Source organism: Chaetodon auriga, chromosome 1 (genome assembly GCF_051107435.1).
Source record: "Chaetodon auriga isolate fChaAug3 chromosome 1, fChaAug3.hap1, whole genome shotgun sequence".
Taxonomy (NCBI): Eukaryota; Metazoa; Chordata; class Actinopteri; order Chaetodontiformes; family Chaetodontidae; genus Chaetodon; species Chaetodon auriga.
Window position 1 is genome coordinate 15406679 of NC_135074.1, and position 26095 is coordinate 15432773.

General features: G+C 43.4%; 1 protein-coding gene across 4 annotated transcripts in view; it reads right to left on the reverse strand.

The window, feature by feature from the left end:
* itsn2b (intersectin 2b) overlaps positions 1–26095 on the reverse strand; it is a 33491-nt gene that overhangs the window by 3792 nt on the left and 3604 nt on the right. The window contains exons 2-36 of one of the 4 annotated variants that reach the window (XM_076726502.1): positions 20555–20615; positions 19632–19724; positions 19419–19482; positions 19132–19319; positions 18632–18892; positions 18029–18134; positions 17743–17879; positions 16005–16068; positions 15184–15321; positions 14255–14343; positions 13210–13472; positions 12962–13111; positions 12653–12793; positions 12377–12464; positions 11866–12005; positions 10823–10903; positions 10267–10448; positions 9278–10098; positions 9036–9157; positions 8631–8888; positions 8289–8482; positions 6988–7043; positions 6633–6799; positions 6432–6462; positions 6200–6321; positions 5632–5728; positions 5332–5526; positions 2409–2530; positions 2132–2238; positions 1821–2004; positions 1437–1535; positions 1224–1307; positions 1012–1095; positions 799–861; positions 139–288 (exon numbers count right to left, since the gene is read on the reverse strand). In XM_076726502.1, coding sequence (XP_076582617.1) covers positions 139–288; positions 799–861; positions 1012–1095; positions 1224–1307; positions 1437–1535; positions 1821–2004; positions 2132–2238; positions 2409–2530; positions 5332–5526; positions 5632–5728; positions 6200–6321; positions 6432–6462; positions 6633–6799; positions 6988–7043; positions 8289–8482; positions 8631–8888; positions 9036–9157; positions 9278–10098; positions 10267–10448; positions 10823–10903; positions 11866–12005; positions 12377–12464; positions 12653–12793; positions 12962–13111; positions 13210–13472; positions 14255–14343; positions 15184–15321; positions 16005–16068; positions 17743–17879; positions 18029–18134; positions 18632–18892; positions 19132–19319; positions 19419–19482; positions 19632–19724; positions 20555–20561 — 5148 coding nt within the window. In that variant the 5' untranslated portion in view covers positions 20562–20615. Of the gene's footprint in view, positions 1–138; positions 289–798; positions 862–1011; positions 1096–1223; positions 1308–1436; positions 1536–1820; positions 2005–2131; positions 2239–2408; positions 2531–5331; positions 5527–5631; positions 5729–6199; positions 6322–6431; positions 6463–6632; positions 6800–6987; positions 7044–8288; positions 8486–8630; positions 8889–9035; positions 9158–9277; positions 10099–10266; positions 10449–10822; positions 10904–11865; positions 12006–12376; positions 12465–12652; positions 12794–12961; positions 13112–13209; positions 13473–14254; positions 14344–15183; positions 15322–16004; positions 16069–17742; positions 17880–18028; positions 18135–18631; positions 18893–19131; positions 19320–19418; positions 19483–19631; positions 19725–20554; positions 20616–26095 lie in introns of all 4 variants that reach the window. The other 3 variants (XM_076726492.1, XM_076726520.1, XM_076726511.1) reach the window with 3 other exon arrangements.

A 26095-nucleotide genomic window follows, 5' to 3' on the forward strand; every position in this document is an offset into this window, starting at 1 on the left:
TCATCTAAAGTGACTGACGACAAGGAAAAGGCATAGTTTACAAAAATTTGAGACACAGAGTGTCAAGCTGCCTCTAAATAAGACATTCAAACTTAAATCAAGTGTGTGTGTGTGTGTGTGTGTGTGTGTGTGTCTTACCGGCTTGTACATCTTGAGCTGAACATGGTTCTTGTTGCTGAACAGTTTATCAGGCCCGGACGAGGTGAACTGTTTACTCGCGTGAGTCAAAAGCAGAAAGTCGTTGAAGAGGAAAGCCCAGAGTTCCTTGTTGCTCTTTACCTTGTACATCTGAGGAGAAACAAGTAACCATCATATTTCTAATCAACAATAATTTAACAGTACTTGCAAGGCATTTCCACTCATGTAAATCTGTAAATGGTTTCCCCTTCATTTTCATTGGTCAGTGATGACGGCGCTACTATAGTCGACTGTTCAGCAGCAGTAATAATTTTAATCTCCAGCCAAAAAACAAACGTCTAAGTTTACATAATAATATTATTCATGGTGCTGTATCATCTCAGCCTGAACTCCCTCTGTCGGCTTTCTGCTCGGATGAAGCAGCTCACTGACCGCTGCTGGAGAAGTTTTACTCTGTGGTCTGAGGCTTGTAAGGCGACATGTTTCACATTTCATCTCCCTGCACTCCCCAGACTGTCTGCTCTCCTTAACATTCAAGATTTTAAAATATTCATACAGTGAAAATGAAAAAATGTTAATTTTTTTAGAACGCAAAGACCGACCAGAGCGCTTCTCTGACTCTGGTTTCCACAGCTTCAGACATGCTACAGTTTTATTTACCTTGCCGCTGTGGAGCAGCTTCCTGGGGCCCAGACAGTTGGTGAGAGAGTTGAAGACCAGATTCTGTTGAAAAACAGCAACTTAAAAATATGTTCTTTACATATTATCATGGAAAATTCTCTTTTGATGCTAACTTTTAAGGTAATCACGTTAATACTAACTCAATCTATAAATGATGAACTTCATTCGTTCATTAATTAGTGAGCTTCATACCTCTGCAGCGCCATCACACTGTACGTGGTTCTGAATCCATTCCAGTCTGTCAGAGTTCTCCTTCTCTCTCACACCCTCGTTTACCTAGTCAACACAATTATTCAAACTTAACGACAAGCCTCGTTTCCACAGAGGAGAGTAAATAAGAACCTCAAAATCGAATAAAAGTAATGAGTGAGGTCATAAATGAGAGGATCAGTGAAGGAACAAACCTGCTGACAAAGCTCTTCAGCTGTCTCCAGAGCCTCTTTCAGAGGACCTCGGTCAGCATGGCCCTCTGCGGTGCACTCCAGGATCTAAACACACACAAATACACACAGACGGAAATTACACGCACACAGGCAAGACACACTTTTTTTTTTTAGTATTTGAACCACTGAATGAGCAGTTCAAACACTGACACGCTCATGAACAGGCTGGCCTACATTTTTGATGTGAAGTGGGTAGCGTGTGATCCTCTGCATGGGTTTCAGCAGGAAGCTGGAGAGCGGCATGCCTTTACACCTGTAGTCTGTGGCAATTTTCTGGCAGGAAGAACAGACAGTGTTAATAAATACATTAAGAACCTTGTTTTCACTGCCATGCATGTGTCTGCATGGTATCTGAAATACTGAATGAAGACTGATTATAAGTTATCAAACTTCTGTAAATTACATATTTAAGGACAAGGAGCACAGAAAACAACTGATGGAGACAACATGCAGTAAAACTAGAATTAGCATAGCAGATTAAGCTGTCCTATCCACTGTTCTTCTGTCACTCTGTTCCTGTCATTGCTCACTCCTTCCTCACTGTCCTCTCTTTCCTACCTTGAGGAAGTTCTTGAAGTCCGGATCGTTGTCGATGCGAGTCTGGAGCAGTGCGGCTCCGTTGATCTGGCAGGAGCAGAAGCGGATGTAGGGCTGCATGTGGGACAGCTCCGAGGCCAGGATATCTCCGATTATCTGCACCGGCATGTTCTCCCCGCCCATCTTCTTACGGACACGCAGCGCCCTGCACACACATGAATGTACATATGAAAACACAGGCAGCTCTGCATTTCCACAAAGACACAACATTAGAACAGCTGCACTTGCAATGAGCTGCCCCCTCTTGATCTCTGTCACTCTGTGATATTTACTTGAGAAGTTTAGTGTTGCAGGCCAGCAGTTCTTTCCAGTTGACGAAGATCATGGTCATCTCTGTATCCTTCATCCGGCCTGACTCTGACATAGGCTTATGGAAAACCTGCACACACACACACACACACACAGGAATAAAGATGTTGGATGGGAAGACACATCTCATTCTCATAAAATAATGACCGTTTTGCCACAGCATGTGACTGAGCCTGGTTCATTTACTGCATCCTGTATGAATATCTATACATGAGCTATTCAGCAGGAAGTGTCCAGTACCTCCAGAACTATCTGCAGGTCCTCCACGTATCTGTCCTCAGTCTGTACCAGCTCGTGGATGTAACCCTGTCTCTTCTTCTCCTGGGGGCTCAGCGTGTCCAGGCTGTTCAGGTCGGCACACCCTGTTTGAGAGGAGGAACACACGAGTGGAAGGCTTCTATTACTTCTCCAGATAAATTCGATCAGTGTGGCCACTTCAACAAAAACCAAACCACTACTTGAAGCACAGCAACACCTTAGCACTGCACGTACTGCCTCCTGCTGGATGTTCAGGTGAAAACAAAAGAACGTGCTGCTTCTGTGAATAATTTCTCAAGTCTATGCGCACATTAGTGAAGCTTTCAGAAAATCGGGCGACAAAAGGCGAAGGAGAGATGGTAAGGGAAGCAGGGAGACTATGGTCTAGAGCAGCACACACACTCACACACAAACTTACCTGATGCAGGATATCCATTAGCCCATTGTGAGGGTCCCATATTAGCTGACTGTTGCTTCCTAACTGCCTTTCTTCCTTCTCCCTGATCATCTGTGTCATCCCAAAGGTTTAGAAAGTGAAATGTGCTCTGTAAAGTCATCTCTATGACTCCGCTTCTGTCTAAGGATTTTATCCTGCTGTCTGTCTTCTTCAGCGTTTACTCAAAGTCTGATTGTCTTTCCTGTCGTATTTGTCTCTTTCTCCCGCTGTGCTGTTATCTTCTCGTTGCCGGTATCAGACTAAAACTATTCCCTGACTAAATCTGTTTGTACCAAAACAGGAAGGGAGATTCTTTCACTCTTTCTCACCCCTTGACGCATGTCCAGAGTGGAAAAAGCTTTGTTTTTCCAGTTTTCAGTGACCTCTGTCACTGAAATAAGCCATGAAAATGTAGAGAAATTCCAGATCAGATACCTGATATTACCGCAGTCGTGTCTAAACACACCATATATCTGTCCATCTTAATCAGGTGTATTGTGTTGACAACATAAACAATGCATACAACACACGCACACACACACGCCCACACACAAACCCTTTACCGATGCAGACTAATATATCATTTAACAATAACAAAACACTTAACATCTCAAACCAATCTTTATTTTTTTATGTTTAACTTCAGAATCAGAAAATATACCAAGACAGTTCTTCAAAAATAGTTACATCATCTTGTACCACAAATGTTCTCAATATATGTTGTCAAATCAGTTGTGCTAACGGCTCCAATGGCAACAAACTGGCTTTCTGTCAGTGTGGTTCACATAATTTTACTGATTCCACAGATGTGAGGGAGGTTTGTGGCAAATGGAGCCAGGTCAGTTGAATTAAAAGAAAGAAAAAAAGTGCTTAGAGCTTTAGCAGCAACTTGCTTCTTCATTGCATTTCATGAGCAGACGTGCATTCGCTTTCTGCACAAATAAAAACATCCAGAGCAGCAGCGAAACAGCACTCAGTTGCTATAGGGTGCAGCAGCAGTTTGTAACATCACCCCTGGAGGCAAAGTTTCTGTCTGTCAGTGGCTTTGAAACAGTTAGCCATATGGTGAAGAGTCGCTTCATCTCCCTTTGAACCCTCTTATGTTCCTTATGTCAGTGATGGCAGCTGACCCAATTATGGCTTTTAAACATAGAGGACAATCTGTGTGTTTCTGCTTGTACCGTTTTGTGTTAAAGTTCAGCACCACAGAAGCTTTTCAAAGGCATGAAATGCACTGCAAAATGGTTATATTTAATAAAGTTCACAAAAGATGAAAGCACAGGGTAGGAATTTTAATGCTACATCTACTAAACCATGTTTAGTAGAGACTGAATAAAAGTTTTATTTTTAGCATGCTCTCCGCTCAGGTTTCTAACTCAATCCTAAACATATCTATTACCTTTTTCCTGAGCATATTTCTTTGATCAAGTTAGAAAGTCATATTGCCACTTCATGCCTTGTTTCAAGCATTTTTAAGACAAGTGCCCATTTTATCTCAAAATATCCACAGGGTTGCACATTATGTCTGAATACAGACACATCTCTGAGGAGAGACAGAGACTAATAGTGGGCTCTGTGTGAGCGGAACTCTCAAAACTGGAGAGCAAGAACAGAAAAAATATGAATAAAAAGGGAAAAAGAAAGAAAAGGGAAACTGGTGAAGGGAAATGGGTGATGCAGCCTGTATAAAAGGGAAAAATCAGGAAAGAAGAGGGACAAGTCACAGAGAGACCCACTATCGCTCTGCTCCGGATGCATTTTCCCATCAGTGACCTGAAGATTCTGCACTCACAATCAAAACGAGGACCGAGGAAATCAGAAAAGGCACCAAGGCTTTAACAATTCACAGAATCAGCACTGAGAGTCACAAGAATGTTGTTTCAGGCCCTGATTCATTCACAGGCAACACAGGACCTTCATCTTTCACACATACAGCTCTTCACTCTCTGTGGCTCTCTGTTACACTCTCTCTCTCTCACACACACACACACACACCCGAACATTATTTCAGTGGGTGAAGTTAGTAGAAAGTCCACACACTGTGCCCCTTCAGAGCAGTGTGCAATAGTGGGTCTCTCTGAAGTCAGGAGTAGGAGAGGAAGAGGAGGTGGAGGAGGAGGAAGAGGACTTTCTACCACCCTAGAAGGAGAAAGAGACAGAAGCCGAGGAGGAGAGATGGAGAGAGAGAGAGCAGGAAAGAGGAGTACAGATTGGGGAGGGAGGAAGTGGAAAAAACAGGGGAAAAGGTGAAATAGTCAGTGAGAAGAGAGGATATACTGATGAAGAGATGGGTGGATGAAAACATCAATGCTGGCATATGGGGGTTGCATAGATGAACAAAGGAGTCTGATGAGTTGTGAGTTAGTTATAGTGACTTGAAGCGACATGGAGGAAGAGCATCTCTGTTATTTCACATGCATATTTCATCTCATGAATAGTCATGATATGATGGTTCAGGGATTTACTTACACTGCTGGCTGGGGTCACAGTCCGCTGTGGTCAACTTAACGTAATTGGTGGGGAAGAGACCGGTGGCACCGTTGAGCTCTCCTTTCCACCAATCAGGGTCATTCTTGTCTAAAACGTTGATCAGCTGACCTTTGGAGAAGCTCATCTCATCCCCGTTGGCAGCTGTGTAGTCGTATATGGCTATGACCTGACAGACTGAGAGAGAAGAGGAGGGAGTTTGTCAGGTACTTTTACTCTATTATTTTGTCACTTCACTTCAAGCCTTCACCTGACTTTCAGAAGCGCGCGTGTTTGTGTTACCTGGTTGGGGCGCTGGTGTAGACTTGCCGCTGTTGGAGCCCAATATTTTGACATGAGAGGCAGGGAACCAGCCCTTCTGACGCTTTTTACCACGAGCCTAGAGTCAGAAAACACAGACAAAGGTGGATAATGAGGTTATAATCAGACATCAGGGACGTGGGCCATCAATTATCTCCAAATCCTTGAACACACACTTCTCCAGCGGTGCAGTGATTTCCAAGCTGGGGGTCCATAATGGGTCAGAAAATAAATATGATGGGTCACTTTCTTAGACGTTCCTCTACATGTTCATTCTTCCTGCAGGTCCATCACAAAATCCTCTTTGGATAACGAGTGTGTGTATCATCAACAATCCCTGATAAGAACTTTAAAGTGTAAACTGTCTCACGTTCAACCAGTGAGTATGTTTATTTTCCTGTCACATACTGCCATCTACTGGATGGCTAGTTGAAATGTAACATCAATCAAACAAAAGCATCTTGACGGGCGAGAGCACAGAGCATCTGTGGTTATCGACAGCACTGACAAACCACCGAAAAACCACTGTGAACAGGAGATGAACACTGACCTGTAGTTCTCCAAGCCACCAGCCAGAGGCGTTCTTGCTGAGGATAAGGATAAGCTGGCCATTTTCTAGATTCAGCTGTTCAGGGCTGGCAGAGGAGTGGGCCCTAAGCACCTGGGCAATCTCTGTGCACACAAAAGAAACAACTCCAACCTTAAATTGCAGCAAAACGCAAAAGCAGACAATGTTTTCTTATGTGAGAGTCAGAGAATGAGAGGTAAGACGGTGAACTTACCTGGCTTCTTCTTTCCAGACGTGCTTGATGTCTAAAAAAAAAATGCAATTACATCATGATTACAAAGTGTACACTGTAGAAGCACTGCACCAAAATACAGGGAGAGAAGAAAACAGCAGAAATGCCTGGAAGCATAATGCAATCCAACATCATGCCTGGATTGAGTTTTCCTGTATGTCAGTATATGTTGAGTATTCTTACATCGGTGTCTTTAGGTTTGACGTAGTTGCTGGGGAAAAGGCCTGTGCGGTCGCCTATAGAGCCGTTCCACCATTCGCCCTCTTTCTTGCTCACCAAGATCACATCTCCCTCTCTAAACGTCAGATCACCACGCTCCGGAGACTCGTAGGTGTACAACGCCACATATTCTAAGGAAAAGAACACATGAGCACAAAGAACAGTAGCTTAACTCCCGGTAGACATAGATGAACAGGCACCTTAAACAAACCTGAAAGTAATAATAAAATGTTAAAATAAGAACTTGACAACAGCAACATATGAAAGCATGGTTGATGTAATGGATGAAGATCAAATATTAACAAAAATATTACTGTACCTTCAAGCTGCAGGCCGTCGCTAGCCTCTGAAGCATCAAGAGGGGAGCTCTTCAAGCTGTAAAAGCAGAAAAAACACAGTACAATACTTATTGATGCATTCCATCCATTCAATCATTTATCAAGTAGCAAAACGTTTTTCCCCAGGCATGCCCTCCAGCTCATCCTGGGGAGAGCAAGGCGTTCTTGGTAGGAATATCAGGAGTTATGATACTGAAAGGCCTAAACCACTTTAACTGGCTCTTTTCAATAAAAAGGAACATGGGCTTCACTCTGGGCTCCTGCAGTTCCCTTTGTCTGGTCATGAGCCAAATCTTATGATCAGGGGTGAAGCTTGGAGCATGCACTTGACTGACTGGTAAACCAAGCGCTTCACATTCCTCTTCACCACAACAGCCGGGAGCAACGTCAGCTGGAATCTTACTGTATATGTAAGGTTTCGCTGCAGTGCGATTTGTAACCGTGTGACACCAACAACACAAGCAGATTCCTCATCACAGAGAAGGGAAGAAGACATTTCTGCAGCCTAAATACCTGACATACTGAAACAGTGGCCGCACCTTCACGCTCACTGACAGATAAACATTATCATATGACTGACGCATGTTTTCACTGATTTACCCCAAGATAGAAAAAAGCAACCCAAGAGCCACAAAATATGTTGGTGTGGAAAGTGGACAGGTATGTGCTTCAGGCAACTGAATTTTATGTTCCTACAAGAAATACGACGACCTGTGAGGCAATGCTGTTCTGCTTCAGGGGCTCGAGTCCCCCAATCCCTCGACTCCACTCCTTCTCAACAGGAAGTATAATGTTTGCATGGAGTCAGTGAGTTTGCTGTGGGCTACAACTTGAGCCCATTGTTTTCAGCTCATATTTGTTGACATTTGGCAAAATAGCAACGTTAAAAGTATGCCGAATTAATCAATTCATGAGTTCCTAATTGCATTGCACCTCTGGGTATACAGACAATTGTCACATTAGTTTGATAGTCAGGAGTCACTATGAGCAGCTTTTTTCCTGTGATTTTTAAATAGATTCATGGAAGTTTTTTGCGATGGACATAGGAGATAACAATATATGTCACACTGAATACAAAAATACTGTATCATGTCTGTGCGTTCCGATTTTACTGAATTGTGAAGAGTGCCATATCTGACACAAATTGCGAGCCAACTCAGCAGGACAAACTGCAATAACAACATACACCTTTCACTTCACATGTTATGCTATTTTAACAGAGACAAAGCGGCTGTCCTCTCATGCATTTATTTGTGGCGAACAAATACGTGCGCAGACTTACTCTGAACTTTCTTCTTCTCCCAGCAGTGTCACATATGTCTTGGGGAACCAGCCTTGTTCACCGTTGAGCTCTCCGAGCCACCAGTTCTCCTGCTGCTCCAACACCTGAATGACGTCATCCTTGTTGAAGTTCAGATGGTTGTCTGTCTTTGCTGTCCATGAACACAAGGCCTGGGCCAACAGGTTACCCACCACCTGCTGACAAAGACACAGAGAGAGAAAAAGCCGGTGCAGTGAGTATTTGAGCGTTTGTATGTCCAAGCAATGATCTTACAGTGGTAGTAGTTGGTACAGCAGTAAAAGAAGCTGCTGTATATGGTCTCACACTCTGTAAACCTCTCACCTGTCCTTGTGTCTCAGAGGGTGCAGGGTTTGGAGAGTGTGTTGGTGTGAAGGCAGACTTTGTCCCTGCTGCCATGGCAGCCTCGAGGGCACTGGAAAGCTGTGACTGGAGCGGCATTTTAGGAGCAGCAGCAGCTACAGTTTTATTAGCTGCATCTGACGGGGCCGCCCTCTCGACATAGCTCTCTGGGAACCAGCCCATCTTCCCCTGCTTGCTGCCATACAGCCAACCCTCCTCCCGCTCCGTCGTCTCATCAACCTGACAGTAGGAGATAGCAAAGTTTGAGAAGGACAAAAGTAAAAGAGGAAGAAGAAAGACACATTTGAGCAAGAACAACTAGTGTGAAACTTCTGTTGCAGCTGTACCTTTTGTTGAGCCCTAACGAGACATGACTTTCAATCTTACCTCGATGATGTCATCTGCGTTGAAGCTGAGCTCTTCGTTGTTCCGTGCAGTGAACGGGTAGAGCGCTTTGAAGGAAGTGAGAGCCGCGGACTTCCTGTGGTGTGTGGCTCTGGGTTGCCCACCTAAAGCATCACATCAGGGTCATTATGTTGATTATGTTTTAGTCACCACTGGAGACAGGAAGTGTGTGTGTGTGTGTGTGTGTGTGTGTGTGTGTGTGTGTGTGTGCGTGCGCACCTCACCTTTCCTCTCCTCCAGTCCTCTCAGCAGAGCTGTCAGTTTCTCCTGAATATCCACCTTCGCTCCACTTGGCTGCTGCTGCTGCTGCTGCTGACGAGATGCCTCCTCCTTCCTCTTTCTCTCCTCCTCAGCTTTCCTCCTCTCCTCTTCCTCCTCCTTTCTCTTCCTCTCCTCTTCCGCCCTCTTCCTTTCACCCTCCCTCTTCCTCCTCTCCTCCTCCTGCTGTTGCTGAAGCTTCCTCCTCTCCTCATCCCTCTTTCTCCTCTCCTCCTCCTCTCTCTTCCTTCTCTCCTCCTCCTCTCGCTTTCTCCTCTCCTCTGCATCTCGGACGGCAGCCTCGGCTGCCCTCTGTCTCCTCCTCTCCTCCTCCTCCCTCTCTCTTCTACGCTCCTCCTCTCTCCGCTCCTCTTCCAGCCTCTTCCTCTCTTCCTCCCTCCTGCGTCGCTCCTCCTCTTCTTTCCGTCTTTTCTCCTCTTTCCTCCTCTCTTCCTCCAGTTTCCTTCTCTCTTCCTCTAGTTGCCTCCTCTCCTGCTCTAGCTTTCTCCTCTCCTCCTCCTGCCTCCGTCTCTCGGCTTGCTTCTGCCTCTCCTCCTCTTCTCTTCTCTTCCTCTCCTCTGCCTCTCTTTTCTTCCGCTCTGCCTCCTCCTTTGCTCTGAGCTCTCGTTCAGCTTCCTCCTTGGCAGCCTGGATGAGAGCTTGTCTCTCTTTCTCCTCCTCCTCCCTCTTTTTGGCCTCTCTCTCCTCCTGTAGTTTCCTCTGACGCTCCTCTTCATCCCTCTTAAGCTTCTCCTGCCACTGACGCTCTTTTTCCATCTTAATACGCCTTGTGAGTAGGAAGCAAACATTATTTTAAAAGTTTGTATTTCAAGATGAAAAAGACTTTTTGAAATTTAAGTCTGAATGCAAGTTTTTAGAGCAGGTTGAGAAATCAAATTTTTTGCTTTTACACGAGACTTAAATCTGAAAATAAATTTGCATGAAAGCAAAATACCTCTGAGCTTCCTCCTCCTCCCTCCGTCTCCTCTCCTCCTCCTGTCGTTTCCTCTCCTCTTCCCTCCTCCTCTTCTCCTCTTCCTGCCCCTTCCTTTGAATCAGCTCACGCCGTTTGTCCTCTTTGATGCTCCGTAGTTTCTCTAGTGCTGCCTGCTGTTTTCTCTGGCTTTCTCTCAGTTCCTGATGTGCACCAACACACACACACACAAACACACACACACACACACACACACACACACACACACACACACACACACACACACAAAAACATACCTTCATCAGCAGAATGAATGATATATGACTGAATTAAAGAATGAGTTAACTAGATAGACATAATGGGCTGACAAAGCTCTGAAAAGACACGCATCATGCACAAACACCGAGCATGCACACAAGTGCCTTAACAATGAACAACTTGTAGGAGGTGAGAAGATAAAACAGCACAGGCACAAGATGTGATGGAGAAATATAAGCAGAATAATGACCAACAGAAAAGAGCAGAGGATGTAAAAGACAAAAAAGACAAGAACAACTAAGAGACCTAAAGCAAAAACCTTTAGTAGGTAGAAGAGGTTACGGAGGCAGGCCAGCAGACTGAACACAGCCTGAAGCATAGAGTCCTCAGCACCCATATACTGTAAAGTTGGGGACAAGGGATAAGAGATGGGTGAGAGGGAAGAGAAAGGAAAGAAGAACAGAGGAGAGAAAAGAGGAAAGAAATCGAGCAAGGGAAAAAAGAAAAGATCATTTCCAAAAGAGAAGAAGGGAAGAGACGTGCAGAAGAGAGCAATAAAAATTAAAGACGATAAAGGAATGAAATCAGTATCAGAAGGCAATAAAGAAGGTTATGATGGACAGGAATGATCAGAGGAGAGAAAACAGGCGTCAAGGGCCAAGCTGCAGTCTTAAGTAAAACACATAAACAGGCAGTGTGCACTCCAAAAACTTTATGTAAAACACAAACCTGTTAGATATAATTACTGTAAAATTATTAGGCAAACCAGATATAAAGATGTGATCATTGTAGTTCGTAAGGAAAGCAACAGGATAAAGATGCAAAAATACATCCACCTCTGCATTAAAGCTTCACTTTTCTCCCACTCCTTGTTCATTTTATGTCACTTAAAAATCCCACGTTCATGTCTTGCATGATAGTTTTAATGAACTAATTTATCCTATTTAAGAGTACCAAAGAATAAGTCGGGCTGCTAGAGATGACAATGATTGAGCAAACAAGCTAAAGGCTGAATAAACACCTGCTAATATAGAGGTGTAAGGCAGCAGGAACCAGCAGAGAGGTGGATTTGGGGAATCTCTAAACTGGCTGGAACAATCAGGTTGAACAAAGTAAATGACTTAAAGTCCATCTCTCACAACTACTGACAGTGCTCCTCTGCAAACCACTCAAGTCAAAACTTAAGAGAGATAGTGGATTTACTGGGCAGCTCCCAATGTAATGAAAGAGAGAGTGGTTTCTGCAAGTTTCACTGAGTCATGTTATTCCTGGATCAAAACAGGCTCAATCTGAACGTTCAACTGTTGAACTGATGCCATGTGAAGCTATTCTACTGGTATTACTGTTGTATTCAGTTCTGACCTGCATATCCTTGTTGTACTGGTCCATGTCAGCCAGTTTGGCAGCCGTCTCCTTCTCCAGAGCTTCCAGCTGCTCTCGCAGTTTCATACATGTCCCTTTTTTCTCTGTGACGCCCACCTTCAGGGTGGACATGGTCGACACTACAAACAGATGAAATACAGTTAACAAGCTGAAATCTTCCCAAGAGCACTAAGACAACCGGAAGAAAGTTTACAAAGTGAAAATGTGTATAATTACATTCTCATTTATATATTTCTAACACTGTTTTGCACAGACAGCATGCATTAGTAATAAGGACACTTTTATGCTTTTCGTTTAGTTAGTATTTCCATTTCTCTGTTAATACACAGTACAGATTCTGAATTTACTGTGTTTGAGTTTTACTGTTAACTACTCAATTTGTTCATCAATGCGCTGTGTTCTTTTATCAAGCATCCATCCAATAGTCTATTTCTCCATCCATAATATGTTGTTGTTCCTGAGCTGTGTCAATTCTTCCATCAATACTAACCAGGCAGGTTATTCAGAGCCATGTTTTTCAGTTTCTCAGTCAATCTCTTCTGCTCTGGAGTCAGCTGGGACAACTTCCTTTGAAACTCCTGACCAATGAGAAATGCAACAGAGGCAACAAGAGACGAGTCAAAATATTGATCAGACACACAAATCACAGATAACACAAAACTGTTATAACAATGGATAACGGTCTCACACACACACAGACACAGACACACAGACACACAGACACAGACACACACACACACACACACACACACACACACACACACACCTCTAGCTGTTTCTGCAGGTTGTTAATGTCCTGCTGGCGTGTCTCTATCCTTTGATTGGTCAGATCCAGCTCTGTCTTTTGAAGCTTCTTCTTGTTTTGAAAGTCACGCAGCCGGTCTGAGATCTGACGGTGTTTGTTACCCTGAGGTAGAGAGACAGAGACAGAGAGAGAGAATGAGAGACACTTTATTAACTCTCCTTCATGTGTGCATGATGATGACACCCAGCTGCACAGAGGCAAACAGTGCATGACTACAGTATGTAGTGCATGCTTCAGGGAAATAAACTATTTTGTTTCTTTGCTGCTCACCACAGCCTCCAGCTCCATCTCCAGACTCCTTTTCTTAGCCTTCAGTCTGATGATGTCATCCTGCTCCTGCTCCCTCTTTATCTGGAGTTCTCCTCGCCGCCTCCTCTCCCACTCCTCCTTCCTCTGGCGCTCAAGCTCCCGTTGTGCAGCCTGGAATAACCAACACAGGACAATGAAGTGTAAAGACACAAATCTCTGCTGCTCCTGTAGCAAAAATTCAGATATGCAGACACATTTTCCATCCTCACCTCTTTTCTCTCAATCTCCTTCTGTCTCTCTTCTTCTCTCTGCCTCTCCAGCTCCCTCTGTCTCTCCAGCCTCCTCTCCTCCTCTCTCTTCCTCCTCTCCTCAGCCTCCCGAGCCTCCTTCTCTTTCCTCTCTCGCTCCTCTCTCTCCTTCTGAGCACGCCGCTCCTGCTCCCTCCTCTCCGCCTCCTGCAGAGCCAATCGTCTTTTCTCCAGCTCTGCGTTCCCTCGCTCCAGGTTAGCTTTGAATCTATCCTCAAACGAATCTGAACACAGACAAATCAAAAGTTTTGAAGTCAGTCTTGGTGTAAATTTTTATGTTGATTGGGAGTGCGCTGCCAAGTATTTACATTGCCTGAATGAAAAAAAGAACTTCAAGGACTTATCTTAATTTCAAACGTCATATACTTTTTAAGAAAATGTTGGTCAGATTTATCTATTAAGAAAATACTGTGAAAACACTGATGACTTTTTTGTCTAATTACTGATTAACTTTTGTGTTTTAAAAGGATAATAATGAGCAGTGCATACATTAAACAAGTACACATTTAAAACTAACTGTCACTGAGAAATAATGATAGACATGATTTTAAGATTATAATTGATGTTTAGGAGTTTTAAAATAGCATTTAGATGTGAACCTAATATTAAAAAACACCTGATATAACCTTTAATTCTAGCTGCTGCCACTTGCTTGTGACTGTGTGTAAGACGATACTGTGTACAAATCCAACACCAACGTGTGCTGCCCTGCACTATGTAGAGTCACTGGACTGCTCTTGACTGGCTCCAGTTTAGGCTGCTGGAAGTGTACGTCACAACAATATATGTGTGTTTATGAAATTACATTAGATTACTTGTCAGTGTCTAACAGCCATGTCAGCTGCACAGACATGATTCATAGCCACTGACTGCGATGACTGATCTTCAGTTACATGGTACTGATTCCACATTATATAATACAGAATGCAGAGAACAAGGCAGAACATAATGCTGCAGCTAAACAAGGCTACACTCTGTGTTTAAGGTGAGTAGTGTGAGTACTGACATGCGGGTTTGGCTTTCTGTGGCGGTTCTATGTCACAGTCATCAGTCAGAGCTGCATATGGAGAAGGGCTGGATCCATTCACTGCAGACCTGGAGAACAGCAACAACAATGCACAATTCACATAACTAAAATATCAAATAAACACTCACATTACTGTAGTCCATGTTTACCGTATGCACGTAAATCTAAATACTTAAAGTACCAGTCAAAAGGTTGGACACACCTCATTTAATGGCTTTTCTTCATTATTTTGTACATTGTAGATTAATACTGAAGACATGGAATTATATAGTGCCCAAAGCAAAACATGCTGCTTCTCTGTTACTCTGCGGCCTACTCATCCCAAACCACCTCAACTGGGTCTGAAGCATTAATGTGGGCTCTAATCTGAGGTGCCGTTAATTGCTGATTTCTGAGGGTGGTAAGTGTAATGAACTTCTCTGCAGCAGAGATAACTCTTGGTCTTCCTGTCCTCACGAAAGCCACTTTCATCATAGCATTTGATGGTTTTTGTGACTACACTTGAAGATACATTCAGAGTTCTTGAAATATTCCGGATTGACTGACCTTCATTTCTTAAAGTAATGATGGGCTGTCCAACACTACCTCTGCACAACCCAACCGATGGTCTCCAATGCATTAAGAAGGCAAGAGATTCCACTAATTAACTTTTGACAAGGCATGCCTGGCATCTGAAAACGATACCAGGTGACTACCTCATGAAGCTGCTTCAGAGATAGCCAACAGTGTGCAAAGCTGTCATGAAGGCAAAACGTGGCGACTTTGAAGAATCTAAAATATAAAACTAATTTTGCTTTGTTTACACGTTTTTTTTGCTCAATGCAACATTTGATGTGGCTTGTCTAAGCTTTTCACTGATACTATATATCACCTGTACAGGATAAATTGAGTCAGATGCGTCCACTGACCTGTGTGAGGGTGGTACCAGCTCACTGGGCAGTGTTAGCGGCAGCGGTTGTCCAGTCTTTGCCATGTCCACGAGATGCATCGCCAGAATAAACTCCTCAGCTTTTAGCTTGCCGTCCTTATCCACATCAGCTAAATTCCTGCAGGACGGGCACAAATTGGAGGTACAAACATGCTGATGATATTACCTTTAAACACAGCAGAATTACATCCAGGATAGGGAGGTACCTTAAAACAACTACAAAATATTTTGCAACATTAGAGAATCAAAGTTTGCAATATGATTATAACTGTCTGCTGATCAGCTGTTTTTGTCAAAGTTTAACTATTGAATATGATAGGTTAGGGTAGCTAATAAACTTCTCAGCTACTTGTGTACATGTCCAGTTATAGGGACCATATGATTAGTACACCTTTATTCACTGAAAACAATCATTAGTTGCAACCTAACACAGCCTGTGTTATATTCCATACTGTGTAAAGGTGCACGTGTATTGCTGGTGTTCACACAAGGAGCTATCTATGTCTAGACTATCATATATTAACATACTGAAGCAGTCCTTAAGATCCAGCTATTCAGGTTCTCTTACATACAATAAGCAGCTTTGGGGTTAAAACAAACAAATCACAGTAAGAGCAGCCTCACTTTGCAAAAAAACGAATCCCGTAACAAACAGTTGGCCTATTGTCATACCAGCTGCAGTGGAATGAAGTTTCTGACTTGTGCTGCCAAACCTGACTTGGCTCTTGAACACAACACTGCGGCATCACAGGACATGTACAGACACACAGGCATACAATACAAACACACAAATCTTCTCACCAGATGGAAGCCAGCTGTGTCTGAGTCAGCATCGTGGTTGCCATGGCACCTCTCACCTGCTGACCTGGCAACAAGAGCAACAAGCGTCAGAACACATGTATAGAACAGAAATGTGGGTGTGGTGGAGAGGAAGTATGAGAGTAACAAATAGTACAGTATGCGTTGATGTGTTCATTAAACTAAAATGTGCCAGGTAAACAAAAAGGGCAGTCTTGTGCATCTCCATAGCTGGTTTCCAAGACTGACTTCAGGTTTTGTTGACATTTTGTACATTTTAGCAGACGGAATTTTTCTGTCCGAACCCAACCGGAGTCCAAGAGAGTAGAAACCGAGCCCGACCCGAACACGATGCATGTAATGTAAGCTGAAGCAATCAGCTGCTTCATTATTACATCTGCACTGTCTAGTCTTAAATTCACCTGTTGCCAAATCTTGTTGGCTGTGCTCCATCCTTAGCTAGGCTACATGAATAGGCTATTTGCTGCCTGAAACTGCCAATGTGGTGGATTCACAATAACAAACCCCAGCACTGGACAGACATAGCCAAACACTGACAGTAGGTCCTTCATTTTTACACTACATTATCAATAAAAGAACTGGAAAGCAGCATGCCAAGACCTAAACTCATACCTCATTTTTAAACTATTGTTCAAAGCCAACCCCGCCGGGTCAGGTTCACACTCTATTGTCTACAATGTGTAAGGTGTGTGGAGCTGTATACCATAATCTTAGGCTAGAGCTCCAAAAACTGGAAAGAGACATTCATGTACAACCCTGATTCCAAAAGAGCTGTGATGCTGTGTAAAGCGTAAATGAATATTAAAAAAAACCAAAACTTTACCAATGACAGTTTTATGAAGTGTTCCTGAGCCCATGTAGTAATATCCTTTATGAAATCATGTGTTCACAAAGTGGTGAACCTCTCTCCATCCTTGCTTGTGAGTGACTGAGTCTTTCCAGGATGCCCCTTTCATACCCAATCGTGCTACTATCACCTGTTACCAGTCAACCTGTTTACCTGTGGAATGTTCCAAACAGGTGTTTTTGGAGCATTCCACTCCTTTCCCAGTCTTATGTTGCTCCTGTCCCAACTTGTTTGAAACATGCTGCTGCATCGGATTCAGAATAAGCAGATATTTATTAAAAATCAATGAAGCTGATGAGGTCAAACATTAAATATATTGACTTTGGCCAGAAAAAGACTATAAAATTACCACATTCTGTTTTATTTATGTTTCACACAGCGTCCTAACTTTTTTTGGAATCGGATTGTTATTTATTTAATGTTGTAGACCACACATAATGTGCGAAGTCTCTGGCTGAAGTGTGCGTGTGTGTGTGTGTGTGTGTGTGTGTGTGTGTGTGTGTGTGTGTGCATTGTTGTTTGATTGTATCACGACTATTTTAAGAGAACAGGTCCAACAAGGCTTACAGTAACAGAATGAAAAGTCAAACGAATACTTGGCTGAATGTGTGTGTGTGTGTGTGTGTGTGTGTGTGTGTGTGTGTATGTGTATGCAGAAACTGCCCCAGTGTCTGAACACACCCAAAGCCACCACTTCCTTAGAGTTAGCACAGACTTGACACACACAGAAAGAAAGAGGGAGACAACCGTTATGAAATCGTCAGTGGCTGTTGTTCATGGACATCCACGCCTGCATTTCACGCATAGTTTGGTATGGTTTTTTTATGACCTATACACCAATCACATACAAACACATAGACAAACACATCATACCAGTGAGGTATCCAGTCATCTGTTTATCCAAGCTGTTGAACTGCTGTCTGTATTTGAGCCTGGTGGCATACGGTACAGCCCAGTCACTGGGACCAGCAACCATTGGGGACATCACAGAGGGTGATGAGGAAGTGGAGCTGAAAGACAAACAGCAGGCTGAACGCACTAAACTTCAGGAACATCAGCGTGTTTTTGCACTTCATAAGAGACTGACAAGATAAATGAGGCAACTGGTTGTGAAAAGGGGAAATTGCTTAGTGCTTCCAAATTTCTGTGTGTTTGTTACCTGATAGATCCCAGGTCCAGCAGCGATGAGGCCTTGTTCATACCAGAAGGAGCGCCGGAGGAGAGTCCTAGTGGAGAGGAGTAGGAGGATGCCGAGAAAGGTATGCCTGACAACATAAAGCATACATACACATCCATTACATACTCTCCTGTACTTCTCTGCAACATTGTGATGACAGTGCTACAAACCATAAAATCATGATGTTGCCCCTCCACCCCAAAACATACAGACTTTGTCCTTTTCTACAGTTTTCAGAAAGGGGAGGGGAGTCCTGTCGTGGTTCAGTAATATACTGTCATTCAGCCACTGCTGTAACCTTGTCAAGGACAAGCAGGCTATTTGTATGGAGATAAGACAGAGAGGCCTGACTGTGCAAAACCAGGCAAAGATTCTTTCATTTTCCCTCTTTTTCTCCCAAAACTACAGAAATATTTCATCATCTGCACTCTGCTGCAAGCATATGCATTATTTACTCTCAGAGGAAGACAACAGCTGTCATGCTATAAGAAAGAGAAAACAATCATCCTGCAAGTGATAATCTAATTAATGCATTTAGATTTGATGACTTTTTCTTCCCAAAGGAGCAATGAAAGTCGCCTGTACCAGTGGCCAGAGCTCCAGCTGGGACTGGTTGGAGAATTCCCATGGTGCCGTTTGGCATGGTGGTGTTTCCCACAGTGGGCATCAGGGGCCTGTTGGGGGTGGAGGCTATTAGAGGGCTCAGGCCTGTTGTTGTAGTAACCAAAGGGGTGAGGCCTGCCATTGGTGTCAGAGGTGAGAGTCCAGGAGTTGCCATGGAGATAGGGGTCAACATGGCAAGGTTTGTCCCAGGCATCATGGACATGTTAGGGACAGCACCCATACCTGGAACACACAAACACACACAACAGGAACACAGTTTATGCACATATAGAGACAATCAAGTCAGGCACACTTTAAATAAGGTTGTCAATAGTTAACAATCCCCAAATGAGGCATTTTTTTTAATCACACTTACATCTCTTAATACACATCTTTGGTGTCGTTTTTGTGTTTAAAGCTATGACATATTTTCACATTAACTAATAAACATTCACAAACAGTATATAATATTAAGCACGTACCGTAGGCTGGCTTGGCCATAGATGAGGTGGGGTTATTGAGGGTGGGGGCAGGCACGGGAGGCTGCTTCATGATGATTGGCAGTGCTAAGGGAAGCGATGTACCCTGGAGCTTTAGCTTTATGAGCTTCATAGCAATGGAAAACTCCAACCTGTCCATCTTCCCATCTTTATTCATATCAGCCAGAGCCCTGAGAGACGGAAGGAAACAGAGAGTCATCAATACTAAGATACTGAAAAGCAGATTTCAGTGAGTATGTCCATCACTCCAAAGTGTGAGTGTTTCTTACCATATCTCAGCCAACACTGAGGCAGGCAGGCCTGACTGAAGGAAAAACTTCCTTGCCTGCTCCCCTACAGAAAGGGAAGAAACAGAAACGCAAAAGATAATTCAGATAGTAGCGGTTGAAGGACACGTCATGTTTGCATGATGAATGTGCAGGGAAATCACTGTGGGCGTGATGCAACAGTCTGTGACATGAAGGGCCTGCTTGTGTGTGTACCCGAAACATAGCCCATTGATGGGGAGAGGGTGTCGAACTTCTGGTCATGTTTGTTCCTCTCCTCTGGAGAGATCGCCCATATGCTTGGACCACCTGAGGAGAAAAAGAAGACAGGGACAGAGAAATGTAAAAGACAGTGTGAAGCATCAGTCATAGGACACAGCCATTTTTAGATGAATTCTACGAAGCAGAAGCACTTTGCGAAATTAATCTCTGATCTTTTGTGGGATTTCTGGGGTTGACTCAGCAAACCTGCTCCTTGAAATGTTTAAATAAATCACATAAATGTATTTTACACACAGGCAACAACTACATCTTAAGTAAGTAGGTAAACAAGCACACACACACACAAGCACGCGTACAAAAAAAGTGAGGAACCATTTCATAAGTTACAAACAAACAGGAAGGAAGACGGGCACACGCACACACGCACGCACGCACGCACGCACGCACATGCAAATGAGATGAGAGACAATCAGAGGCCAGCTTCTGTGGCAGTCAGGAGATGGGAATGCACTGATATTGACAAAATGATAATAAAGCGCAGTGTTGCCAGTGAAGCTATGTCACTTTGTTCAGACAGGATGGCAGAACAACACTGGTATTTACTCAGTTAAGGCTTACTACACATTAGTGTTTGCTCCACATGGACAGTTGACTTCATAACAAAACAGATTCACAGTTCCTGTAACTTCAGTCCTCTGACCGACACTATAAATAAGGCTGGTATCAAAATATGGAAAAAATGGAACTAAATAGGAGTGAATGCAAGATGGTCCAGAGAAGGACATCACTCAAACACAATAAGAAACAACTAGAGAGAAATTATTACATTACACCCAACACACACACATACGCCCACTTCTGGTCCTCCTCTCCCCTCCTTTACACAACCCCTCACACACAAACTGCAGCGGTCTTACCATTCATATTTGCAGAGAGGGGGAACTCCCGGTGGTGTCCTCAGCTACTGCTCACAGCCATCTGCAAAACACACAGTCACGGCCCAGTCATCAGTCAATACTGCAGCTAAGACAGGACAGTAGTGCTACTGAGAGGAGAGAGAGAGGGAGAGAGAGAGAGAGAGAGGGAGAGAGGGAGAGAAAGAGAGAGGAGGGGAGGGAAAGAGGAAGAGAGAGGGGGAGAGAGAGAGAGAGAGAAAGAGAGAGGGGGAGAGAGAGAGAGGGAGGGGAGGGAGAGAGAAATAGAGAGGGAGGGAGAGAGAAAGAGAGAGAGAGGGAGGGAGAGAGGGGGGAGAGGGAGAGAGAAAGAGAGAGAGCAAGAGAGAGAGAAAGAGAGAGACAGGGAGAGCGAGAGAGAGGGGGAGCGAGAGAGAGAGAGAAAGAGAGAGAGAGAGAGAGAGAGAAAGAGAGAGAGAGAGAGAGAGAGAGAGAGAGAGAAAGAAAGAGAGAGTGAGGGAGAGGGAGAGGGATGATATTTTGGTCAGTCAGCAGAGTCAAACAGGGCTCCTCCTGTTCTCTTCAGTGTGGCCACGTTCCAAAGCTTTTAAACTACTCGGACACGTTCCAATACTATCCACACGGACTCTGTAGTGGCCAGACAGCAACAGCACACAAGCTACACTGATAAACCTTTATAAAAGCACATTTACACTCTCTGTCCATATACTGTTAACCCAGTGCTAAGTGCTGTGTTGGACCAGAGGCTCTGGTGGCAGCTTACAGAGGCTGGTCACTGACTGGACAAAAGACCTGTAGTGTCCTGGTGTTAAGCAGACATCAGTTCTTCATGCAGCTGTTTGATGGGCAGATGGTATTCTCTTCAGACGCTGCATTCATGTTCACCCTTTAGCCCACTGCAAACACTGCCAGTGGGTTATCATGGACAAGAGAGACACAGTGATCTTCTGCTGGTTAACTGTTAACTGGTAGACTGTAACACACTGTGTGTCCTCGAACTGGTGCTTTTACTTCACAACTTCACAACAGTATTTTGCTTTAAATTTTTTTTACTACAGGCATGTGTGACAAGAGATAAAACGTCACCTGCATTCATGTACCATGGGTTGCCTCAAAGAATAAAAGATTTTAAAAGGGTTATTTAAATTATCATTCATTATAAAGATTTTGAGCTTTCCAACTTCATACTGTAACATACGACACTAACACTTTCAGCTAAATACTAATGTCAGCAGGTTAACATGCTCACAATGCCAATGCTAACGTGATGATGCTAAGCAGTTACAATGTTTACCATGTTCACCATTTTATTTTTGTATGCTAACATGCTAACATTTGCTGATTAGCTTTACACACAAAGTAACACCAAGGCTGAGCTAATTCATTAGTTTCATAGGTATATGGTCAAAAAACAAAATATTGGACATTGAACATTTTGTCCTGATGATGGCGCTAGATGGAAAGATCACCAAAGCAACTACAATTCATGCTGAGGGGAACTGGAATGTGTCTGACGAATGCCATGGCAATTAATCCAATCACAACATCTGTATTAAATTTTGTCCCAATCCATCTGACAGTTGTTGAGACATTTCAGTCTGGACCAAAGTGGTGGACACACCAACCAGTGTCATGCAAGCAACTCTGCAGTCTCCATGACTTCCAGCCAGTCTTCTGTCACTCACGACCACGTCTTTGTCAAAGTCTGTTTCATCATGCTTTAAGCACATTCTTGTTGAGTCATGCACATGCAAAGCCACAGTGGAAATGGAGCTGTGGTTGCGTAAACCTGTTTTATGTAGGGGGTTTGAGTGAATACATTTAGTGCACAGGTGGAGACATAAGTGTGTCCATGTTTTTCCATTTCTTTGACAACTTTTACCAGCCGACTACAAATCCAGAGCGTGGTGTGTTGCAGTGTGGTAAGGTGCCAGCTGGCGAGTCAGTTTGAGAACTTTGCTGATAATTACTTTTTGCACAGAATTAGACCAAATTTTCTGTAGCTGTCTTAATGTTGCTTGGGACGGAGGGGGGAAATCTATGTAAATGCACTCCATTACGTGTCCACAGGCTAAATGTACCATACGAGGACTGCTTGTTGACAAAAGACCAGTAACTTGCATCACGCTGTGTTTGCCAGCATATTATTAGGTCTCATGTGTGACTGCAGCACGGATCCACCTGAAACACAGCCGCCACAAAACTGCCTTGTTTAAATATAAAACAGTTTCTCGCTGTGGGATGAACAGCGTGAACTTTTGTTTCAGGGGGTCGCAGTGCAGGTCAGGTCAACAGAAGGCCGCATGTTCGATGAGGACTAAATTTGAAGAATTCATATTCACTGCTTTACTGACGTGCTGAGCACCTGCTTCCTCCATGACTATCTCTCTCCCATCGGCCAGTCAGACTCACATGATGTAGTCGGAGGAGGAAAAGGAGGAGAGAAATTCCAATCTTTCTACACAACACTTCCTGCCCGGTAACCCACAGACACAAGCATTTCCTCGTCCAACGTCAGTTGACAGGAAGCGATCGTGGATCTTGGCAGAGGGACAGCTTTGGTGTCCCAGAAAACATGAATCGAGGTTTAGGACTGGGGTTGGAACAGGAGCAGTAGAAGAATTACAGATTGACGAGTGATTTTTAGGAAGCCAAATGACCAATGGCTGACTTGTCAGCTGATACGAGCTGAGTGAAAGAGAACATGAATGAGATAAAGAGGCCTGGTCAATGCTTTGACAAAGGCAAAGAACAGCGAGGGAGGACTAATCTGCCTGCCATCTGTCGCTCTCCCAGAGACTCTCACCCAGTTTCTGCCTTATTCTCCTTTATTCTGAGCTCACTTTGGTAGAATCACTTTATTTGGCCTAAGGCACTTCTCTGTATTGCAATAACAATGTTACCACAATGCACTATACATAAAGACACATTTTCGACAAGGATCCACCACATTTGGTCATCAAAGAGTAAACTATTAACTCTTTTTTGTAGTTTAATAATAAACTTGTTAATCTTAACAGCAACCTGACAACTCAGATATTATATCATACAGATGTGTAAAGAGTGGAGTTTTTGACAAACTACAGCATGTACAATACATTTTTGCATATTGCACTTTATTGTAAACACCGCAGTTTGCTAGACAATCTGCTTTATCTGGTTCTAATACTGTTTTGAGCAATGTTTTTGCATATTGTCCAACATACCTATTTGCCAATAGCACAAGAGCCATAAACTAACATCTGACTACAGCATCAGCTATTCTGTACTGGTCAGGCTAGAAAGATAGCAGTGGGTTGTCAGATTTAAGGTTTACTGTTTCCAGAGAGACAGAGGAGTCTGATATGGACAGCTGTTTGACCAACTGACTGACTGAATTACTGGCTGGCACAAGTGATTGACTTCAGTGGTAGACTCAGCTTTGCAAACCTCATGCAAATCCCTTCTGGAGGCTGCGCCTACCCCCAAAACAAACTACAACAAAAGCACAACTGCATTTTGTAAATTTTCTCCTGTGATGCCGAATCACTAAAAAGGAGGTTGGAAAATGGATACACAGCTGCAGGAGAGCGACTGAGAGTGAAATCCAGATGCACTGTTTTGATAGCGTTTCAGTCATCACAGATGGAGGTATAAGTGATGCATTTACAGACAACGCGTTTTTATTTTTTACATTCAGCTTTGCATGGCCGTCAAATGGGTTAGGCAATTTTTCTAACTTTAACTTTCGATACTTTTTTGGGGGGATTGTTTCGTTGGTTGGACAAAAGAATCTACTTGATTATGTCACTTTGGGCTCTGGGAAACTTTTTTCAATTTTTTGACATTTTCTAGACTAAACAGCTCATCGATCGATTGTTAAAATAATCAGCAGATTCATCGATAATGACAATAATCATTAGTCGCAGTCCTGCATGTGGAAATAAGAGTATTTACTTACAAACAGCTGTCTGTCAACAACAGTTAAACAAACAGTCGCAATAATGCCCACCACACTGGATCATCACAGAGATCTGAAGAGATATCACGACTGTAATGATACCTTGACATTTTGTTATTCCTCTGATTGGTCCAGTCTGGGAGTGTATGGATTCTTAATGATGCAGAAGGCAACCAACCGAGTGGTGACTGTGTTCGCATCTGTATACTTGTTTGTTCTGTGGTGTTTACTTAGCAATGCCTCACAAAGATCTCATCGGTCTACTAAATGGTGTTCATTGGTTGCTATTGGGAGCCAGTGTGCTTTTGTCCGACTTCCTCATCTGCCTGGTACAATATGTTTTAATGACATTAGAAAAGACTTCCGGGAAAATAGAACCTAATACTCCATTTGACATTAACACGCCATCTGTATCTGGATTCTGGATAAGGAAAAAACATGTTACTGTACAGTGTTAATGCAAGCAAAAAGCATTGTGACCACATTGTGATGTGATCTCAGCCAGGAGTAAATGCAATCTGTGCAGTATGACTACATTCTTCAGAAAAAAAAAAAAATCCACCAAGCAAGCTGAAAGGTCACCAAACTCTGCCTCTTCCTGCAAGCTTAAACAAGGCCAGTGAAAAAAGCCACAATAGTAGTAGTGGGTATCGAGTCTTCCCTTGCAAAAAGTGATTTGACAATGAATGATGACTGTGGCTTCCTTCACCTGGGACGCATCATGTTTGTTAACAAGACAGCCAGCTTCGTCTAATTAATTTGCATATTAAGCATCTTATCACACACATGGGCAGAATTTAGATAATTCATTCATTCATTCATTCATCTTCTATACCGACTATCCCTTTCAGGGTTGTGGGGGGGGGGGGGGGCTGGAGCCTATCCCAGCTGTCAACGGGCGAGAGGCGGGGTACACCCTGAACCGATCGCCAGTTGATTGCAGGGCAACATATAGAGACAGACAACCATTCACACTCACACTCACACCTAAAGAATTTAGATATTAAGAATGATTATTAATATCAGATGTAAATACAAAGGGTTGTGGATCAGATGTTGTTATGCAGTAGGGTTGGAAATTATGGACGCTATGGACGATGATGACCGACAGTCCAAAATACCAGGTGTAAATGGCACTTTACGGTCAAGGTGCACAGAACAGCTAAAAGACTGTTAGACCAGCTGCAGGAGATATTGTACAGAGAAGTGACTGACGAGTAGCCAACAGTCTACTAACTATTCACAGAGAGAGGTTGCATTTACTGTACTTCAGTCTGTGTGTACACACAACAGCCTGTATGAATTTGTTCTCAAAATGGAAAAGTTGTCAAGCAGATTGAGTCACTGCAGATCTCAGCAGCATAATTTAAGGTTACATTTACACGTAGCAGGGTATTTTGGAAAACAGTTATTTTAGCCCCTCCGCTTTCAAAAATATCGTGTACACAACATCGTTTTCAAAAATGTTGTAGTTTACATGAACCCGGATAAATACGCTGTCGAGAGCCATCAAACCTATGGGCGCGAGTGTAAACATAGGTCGCTCACATGACGTTGTGATGTTTCGGAACCTAAAACGTGAAAAAAAACTCTGTTTGTGTGGA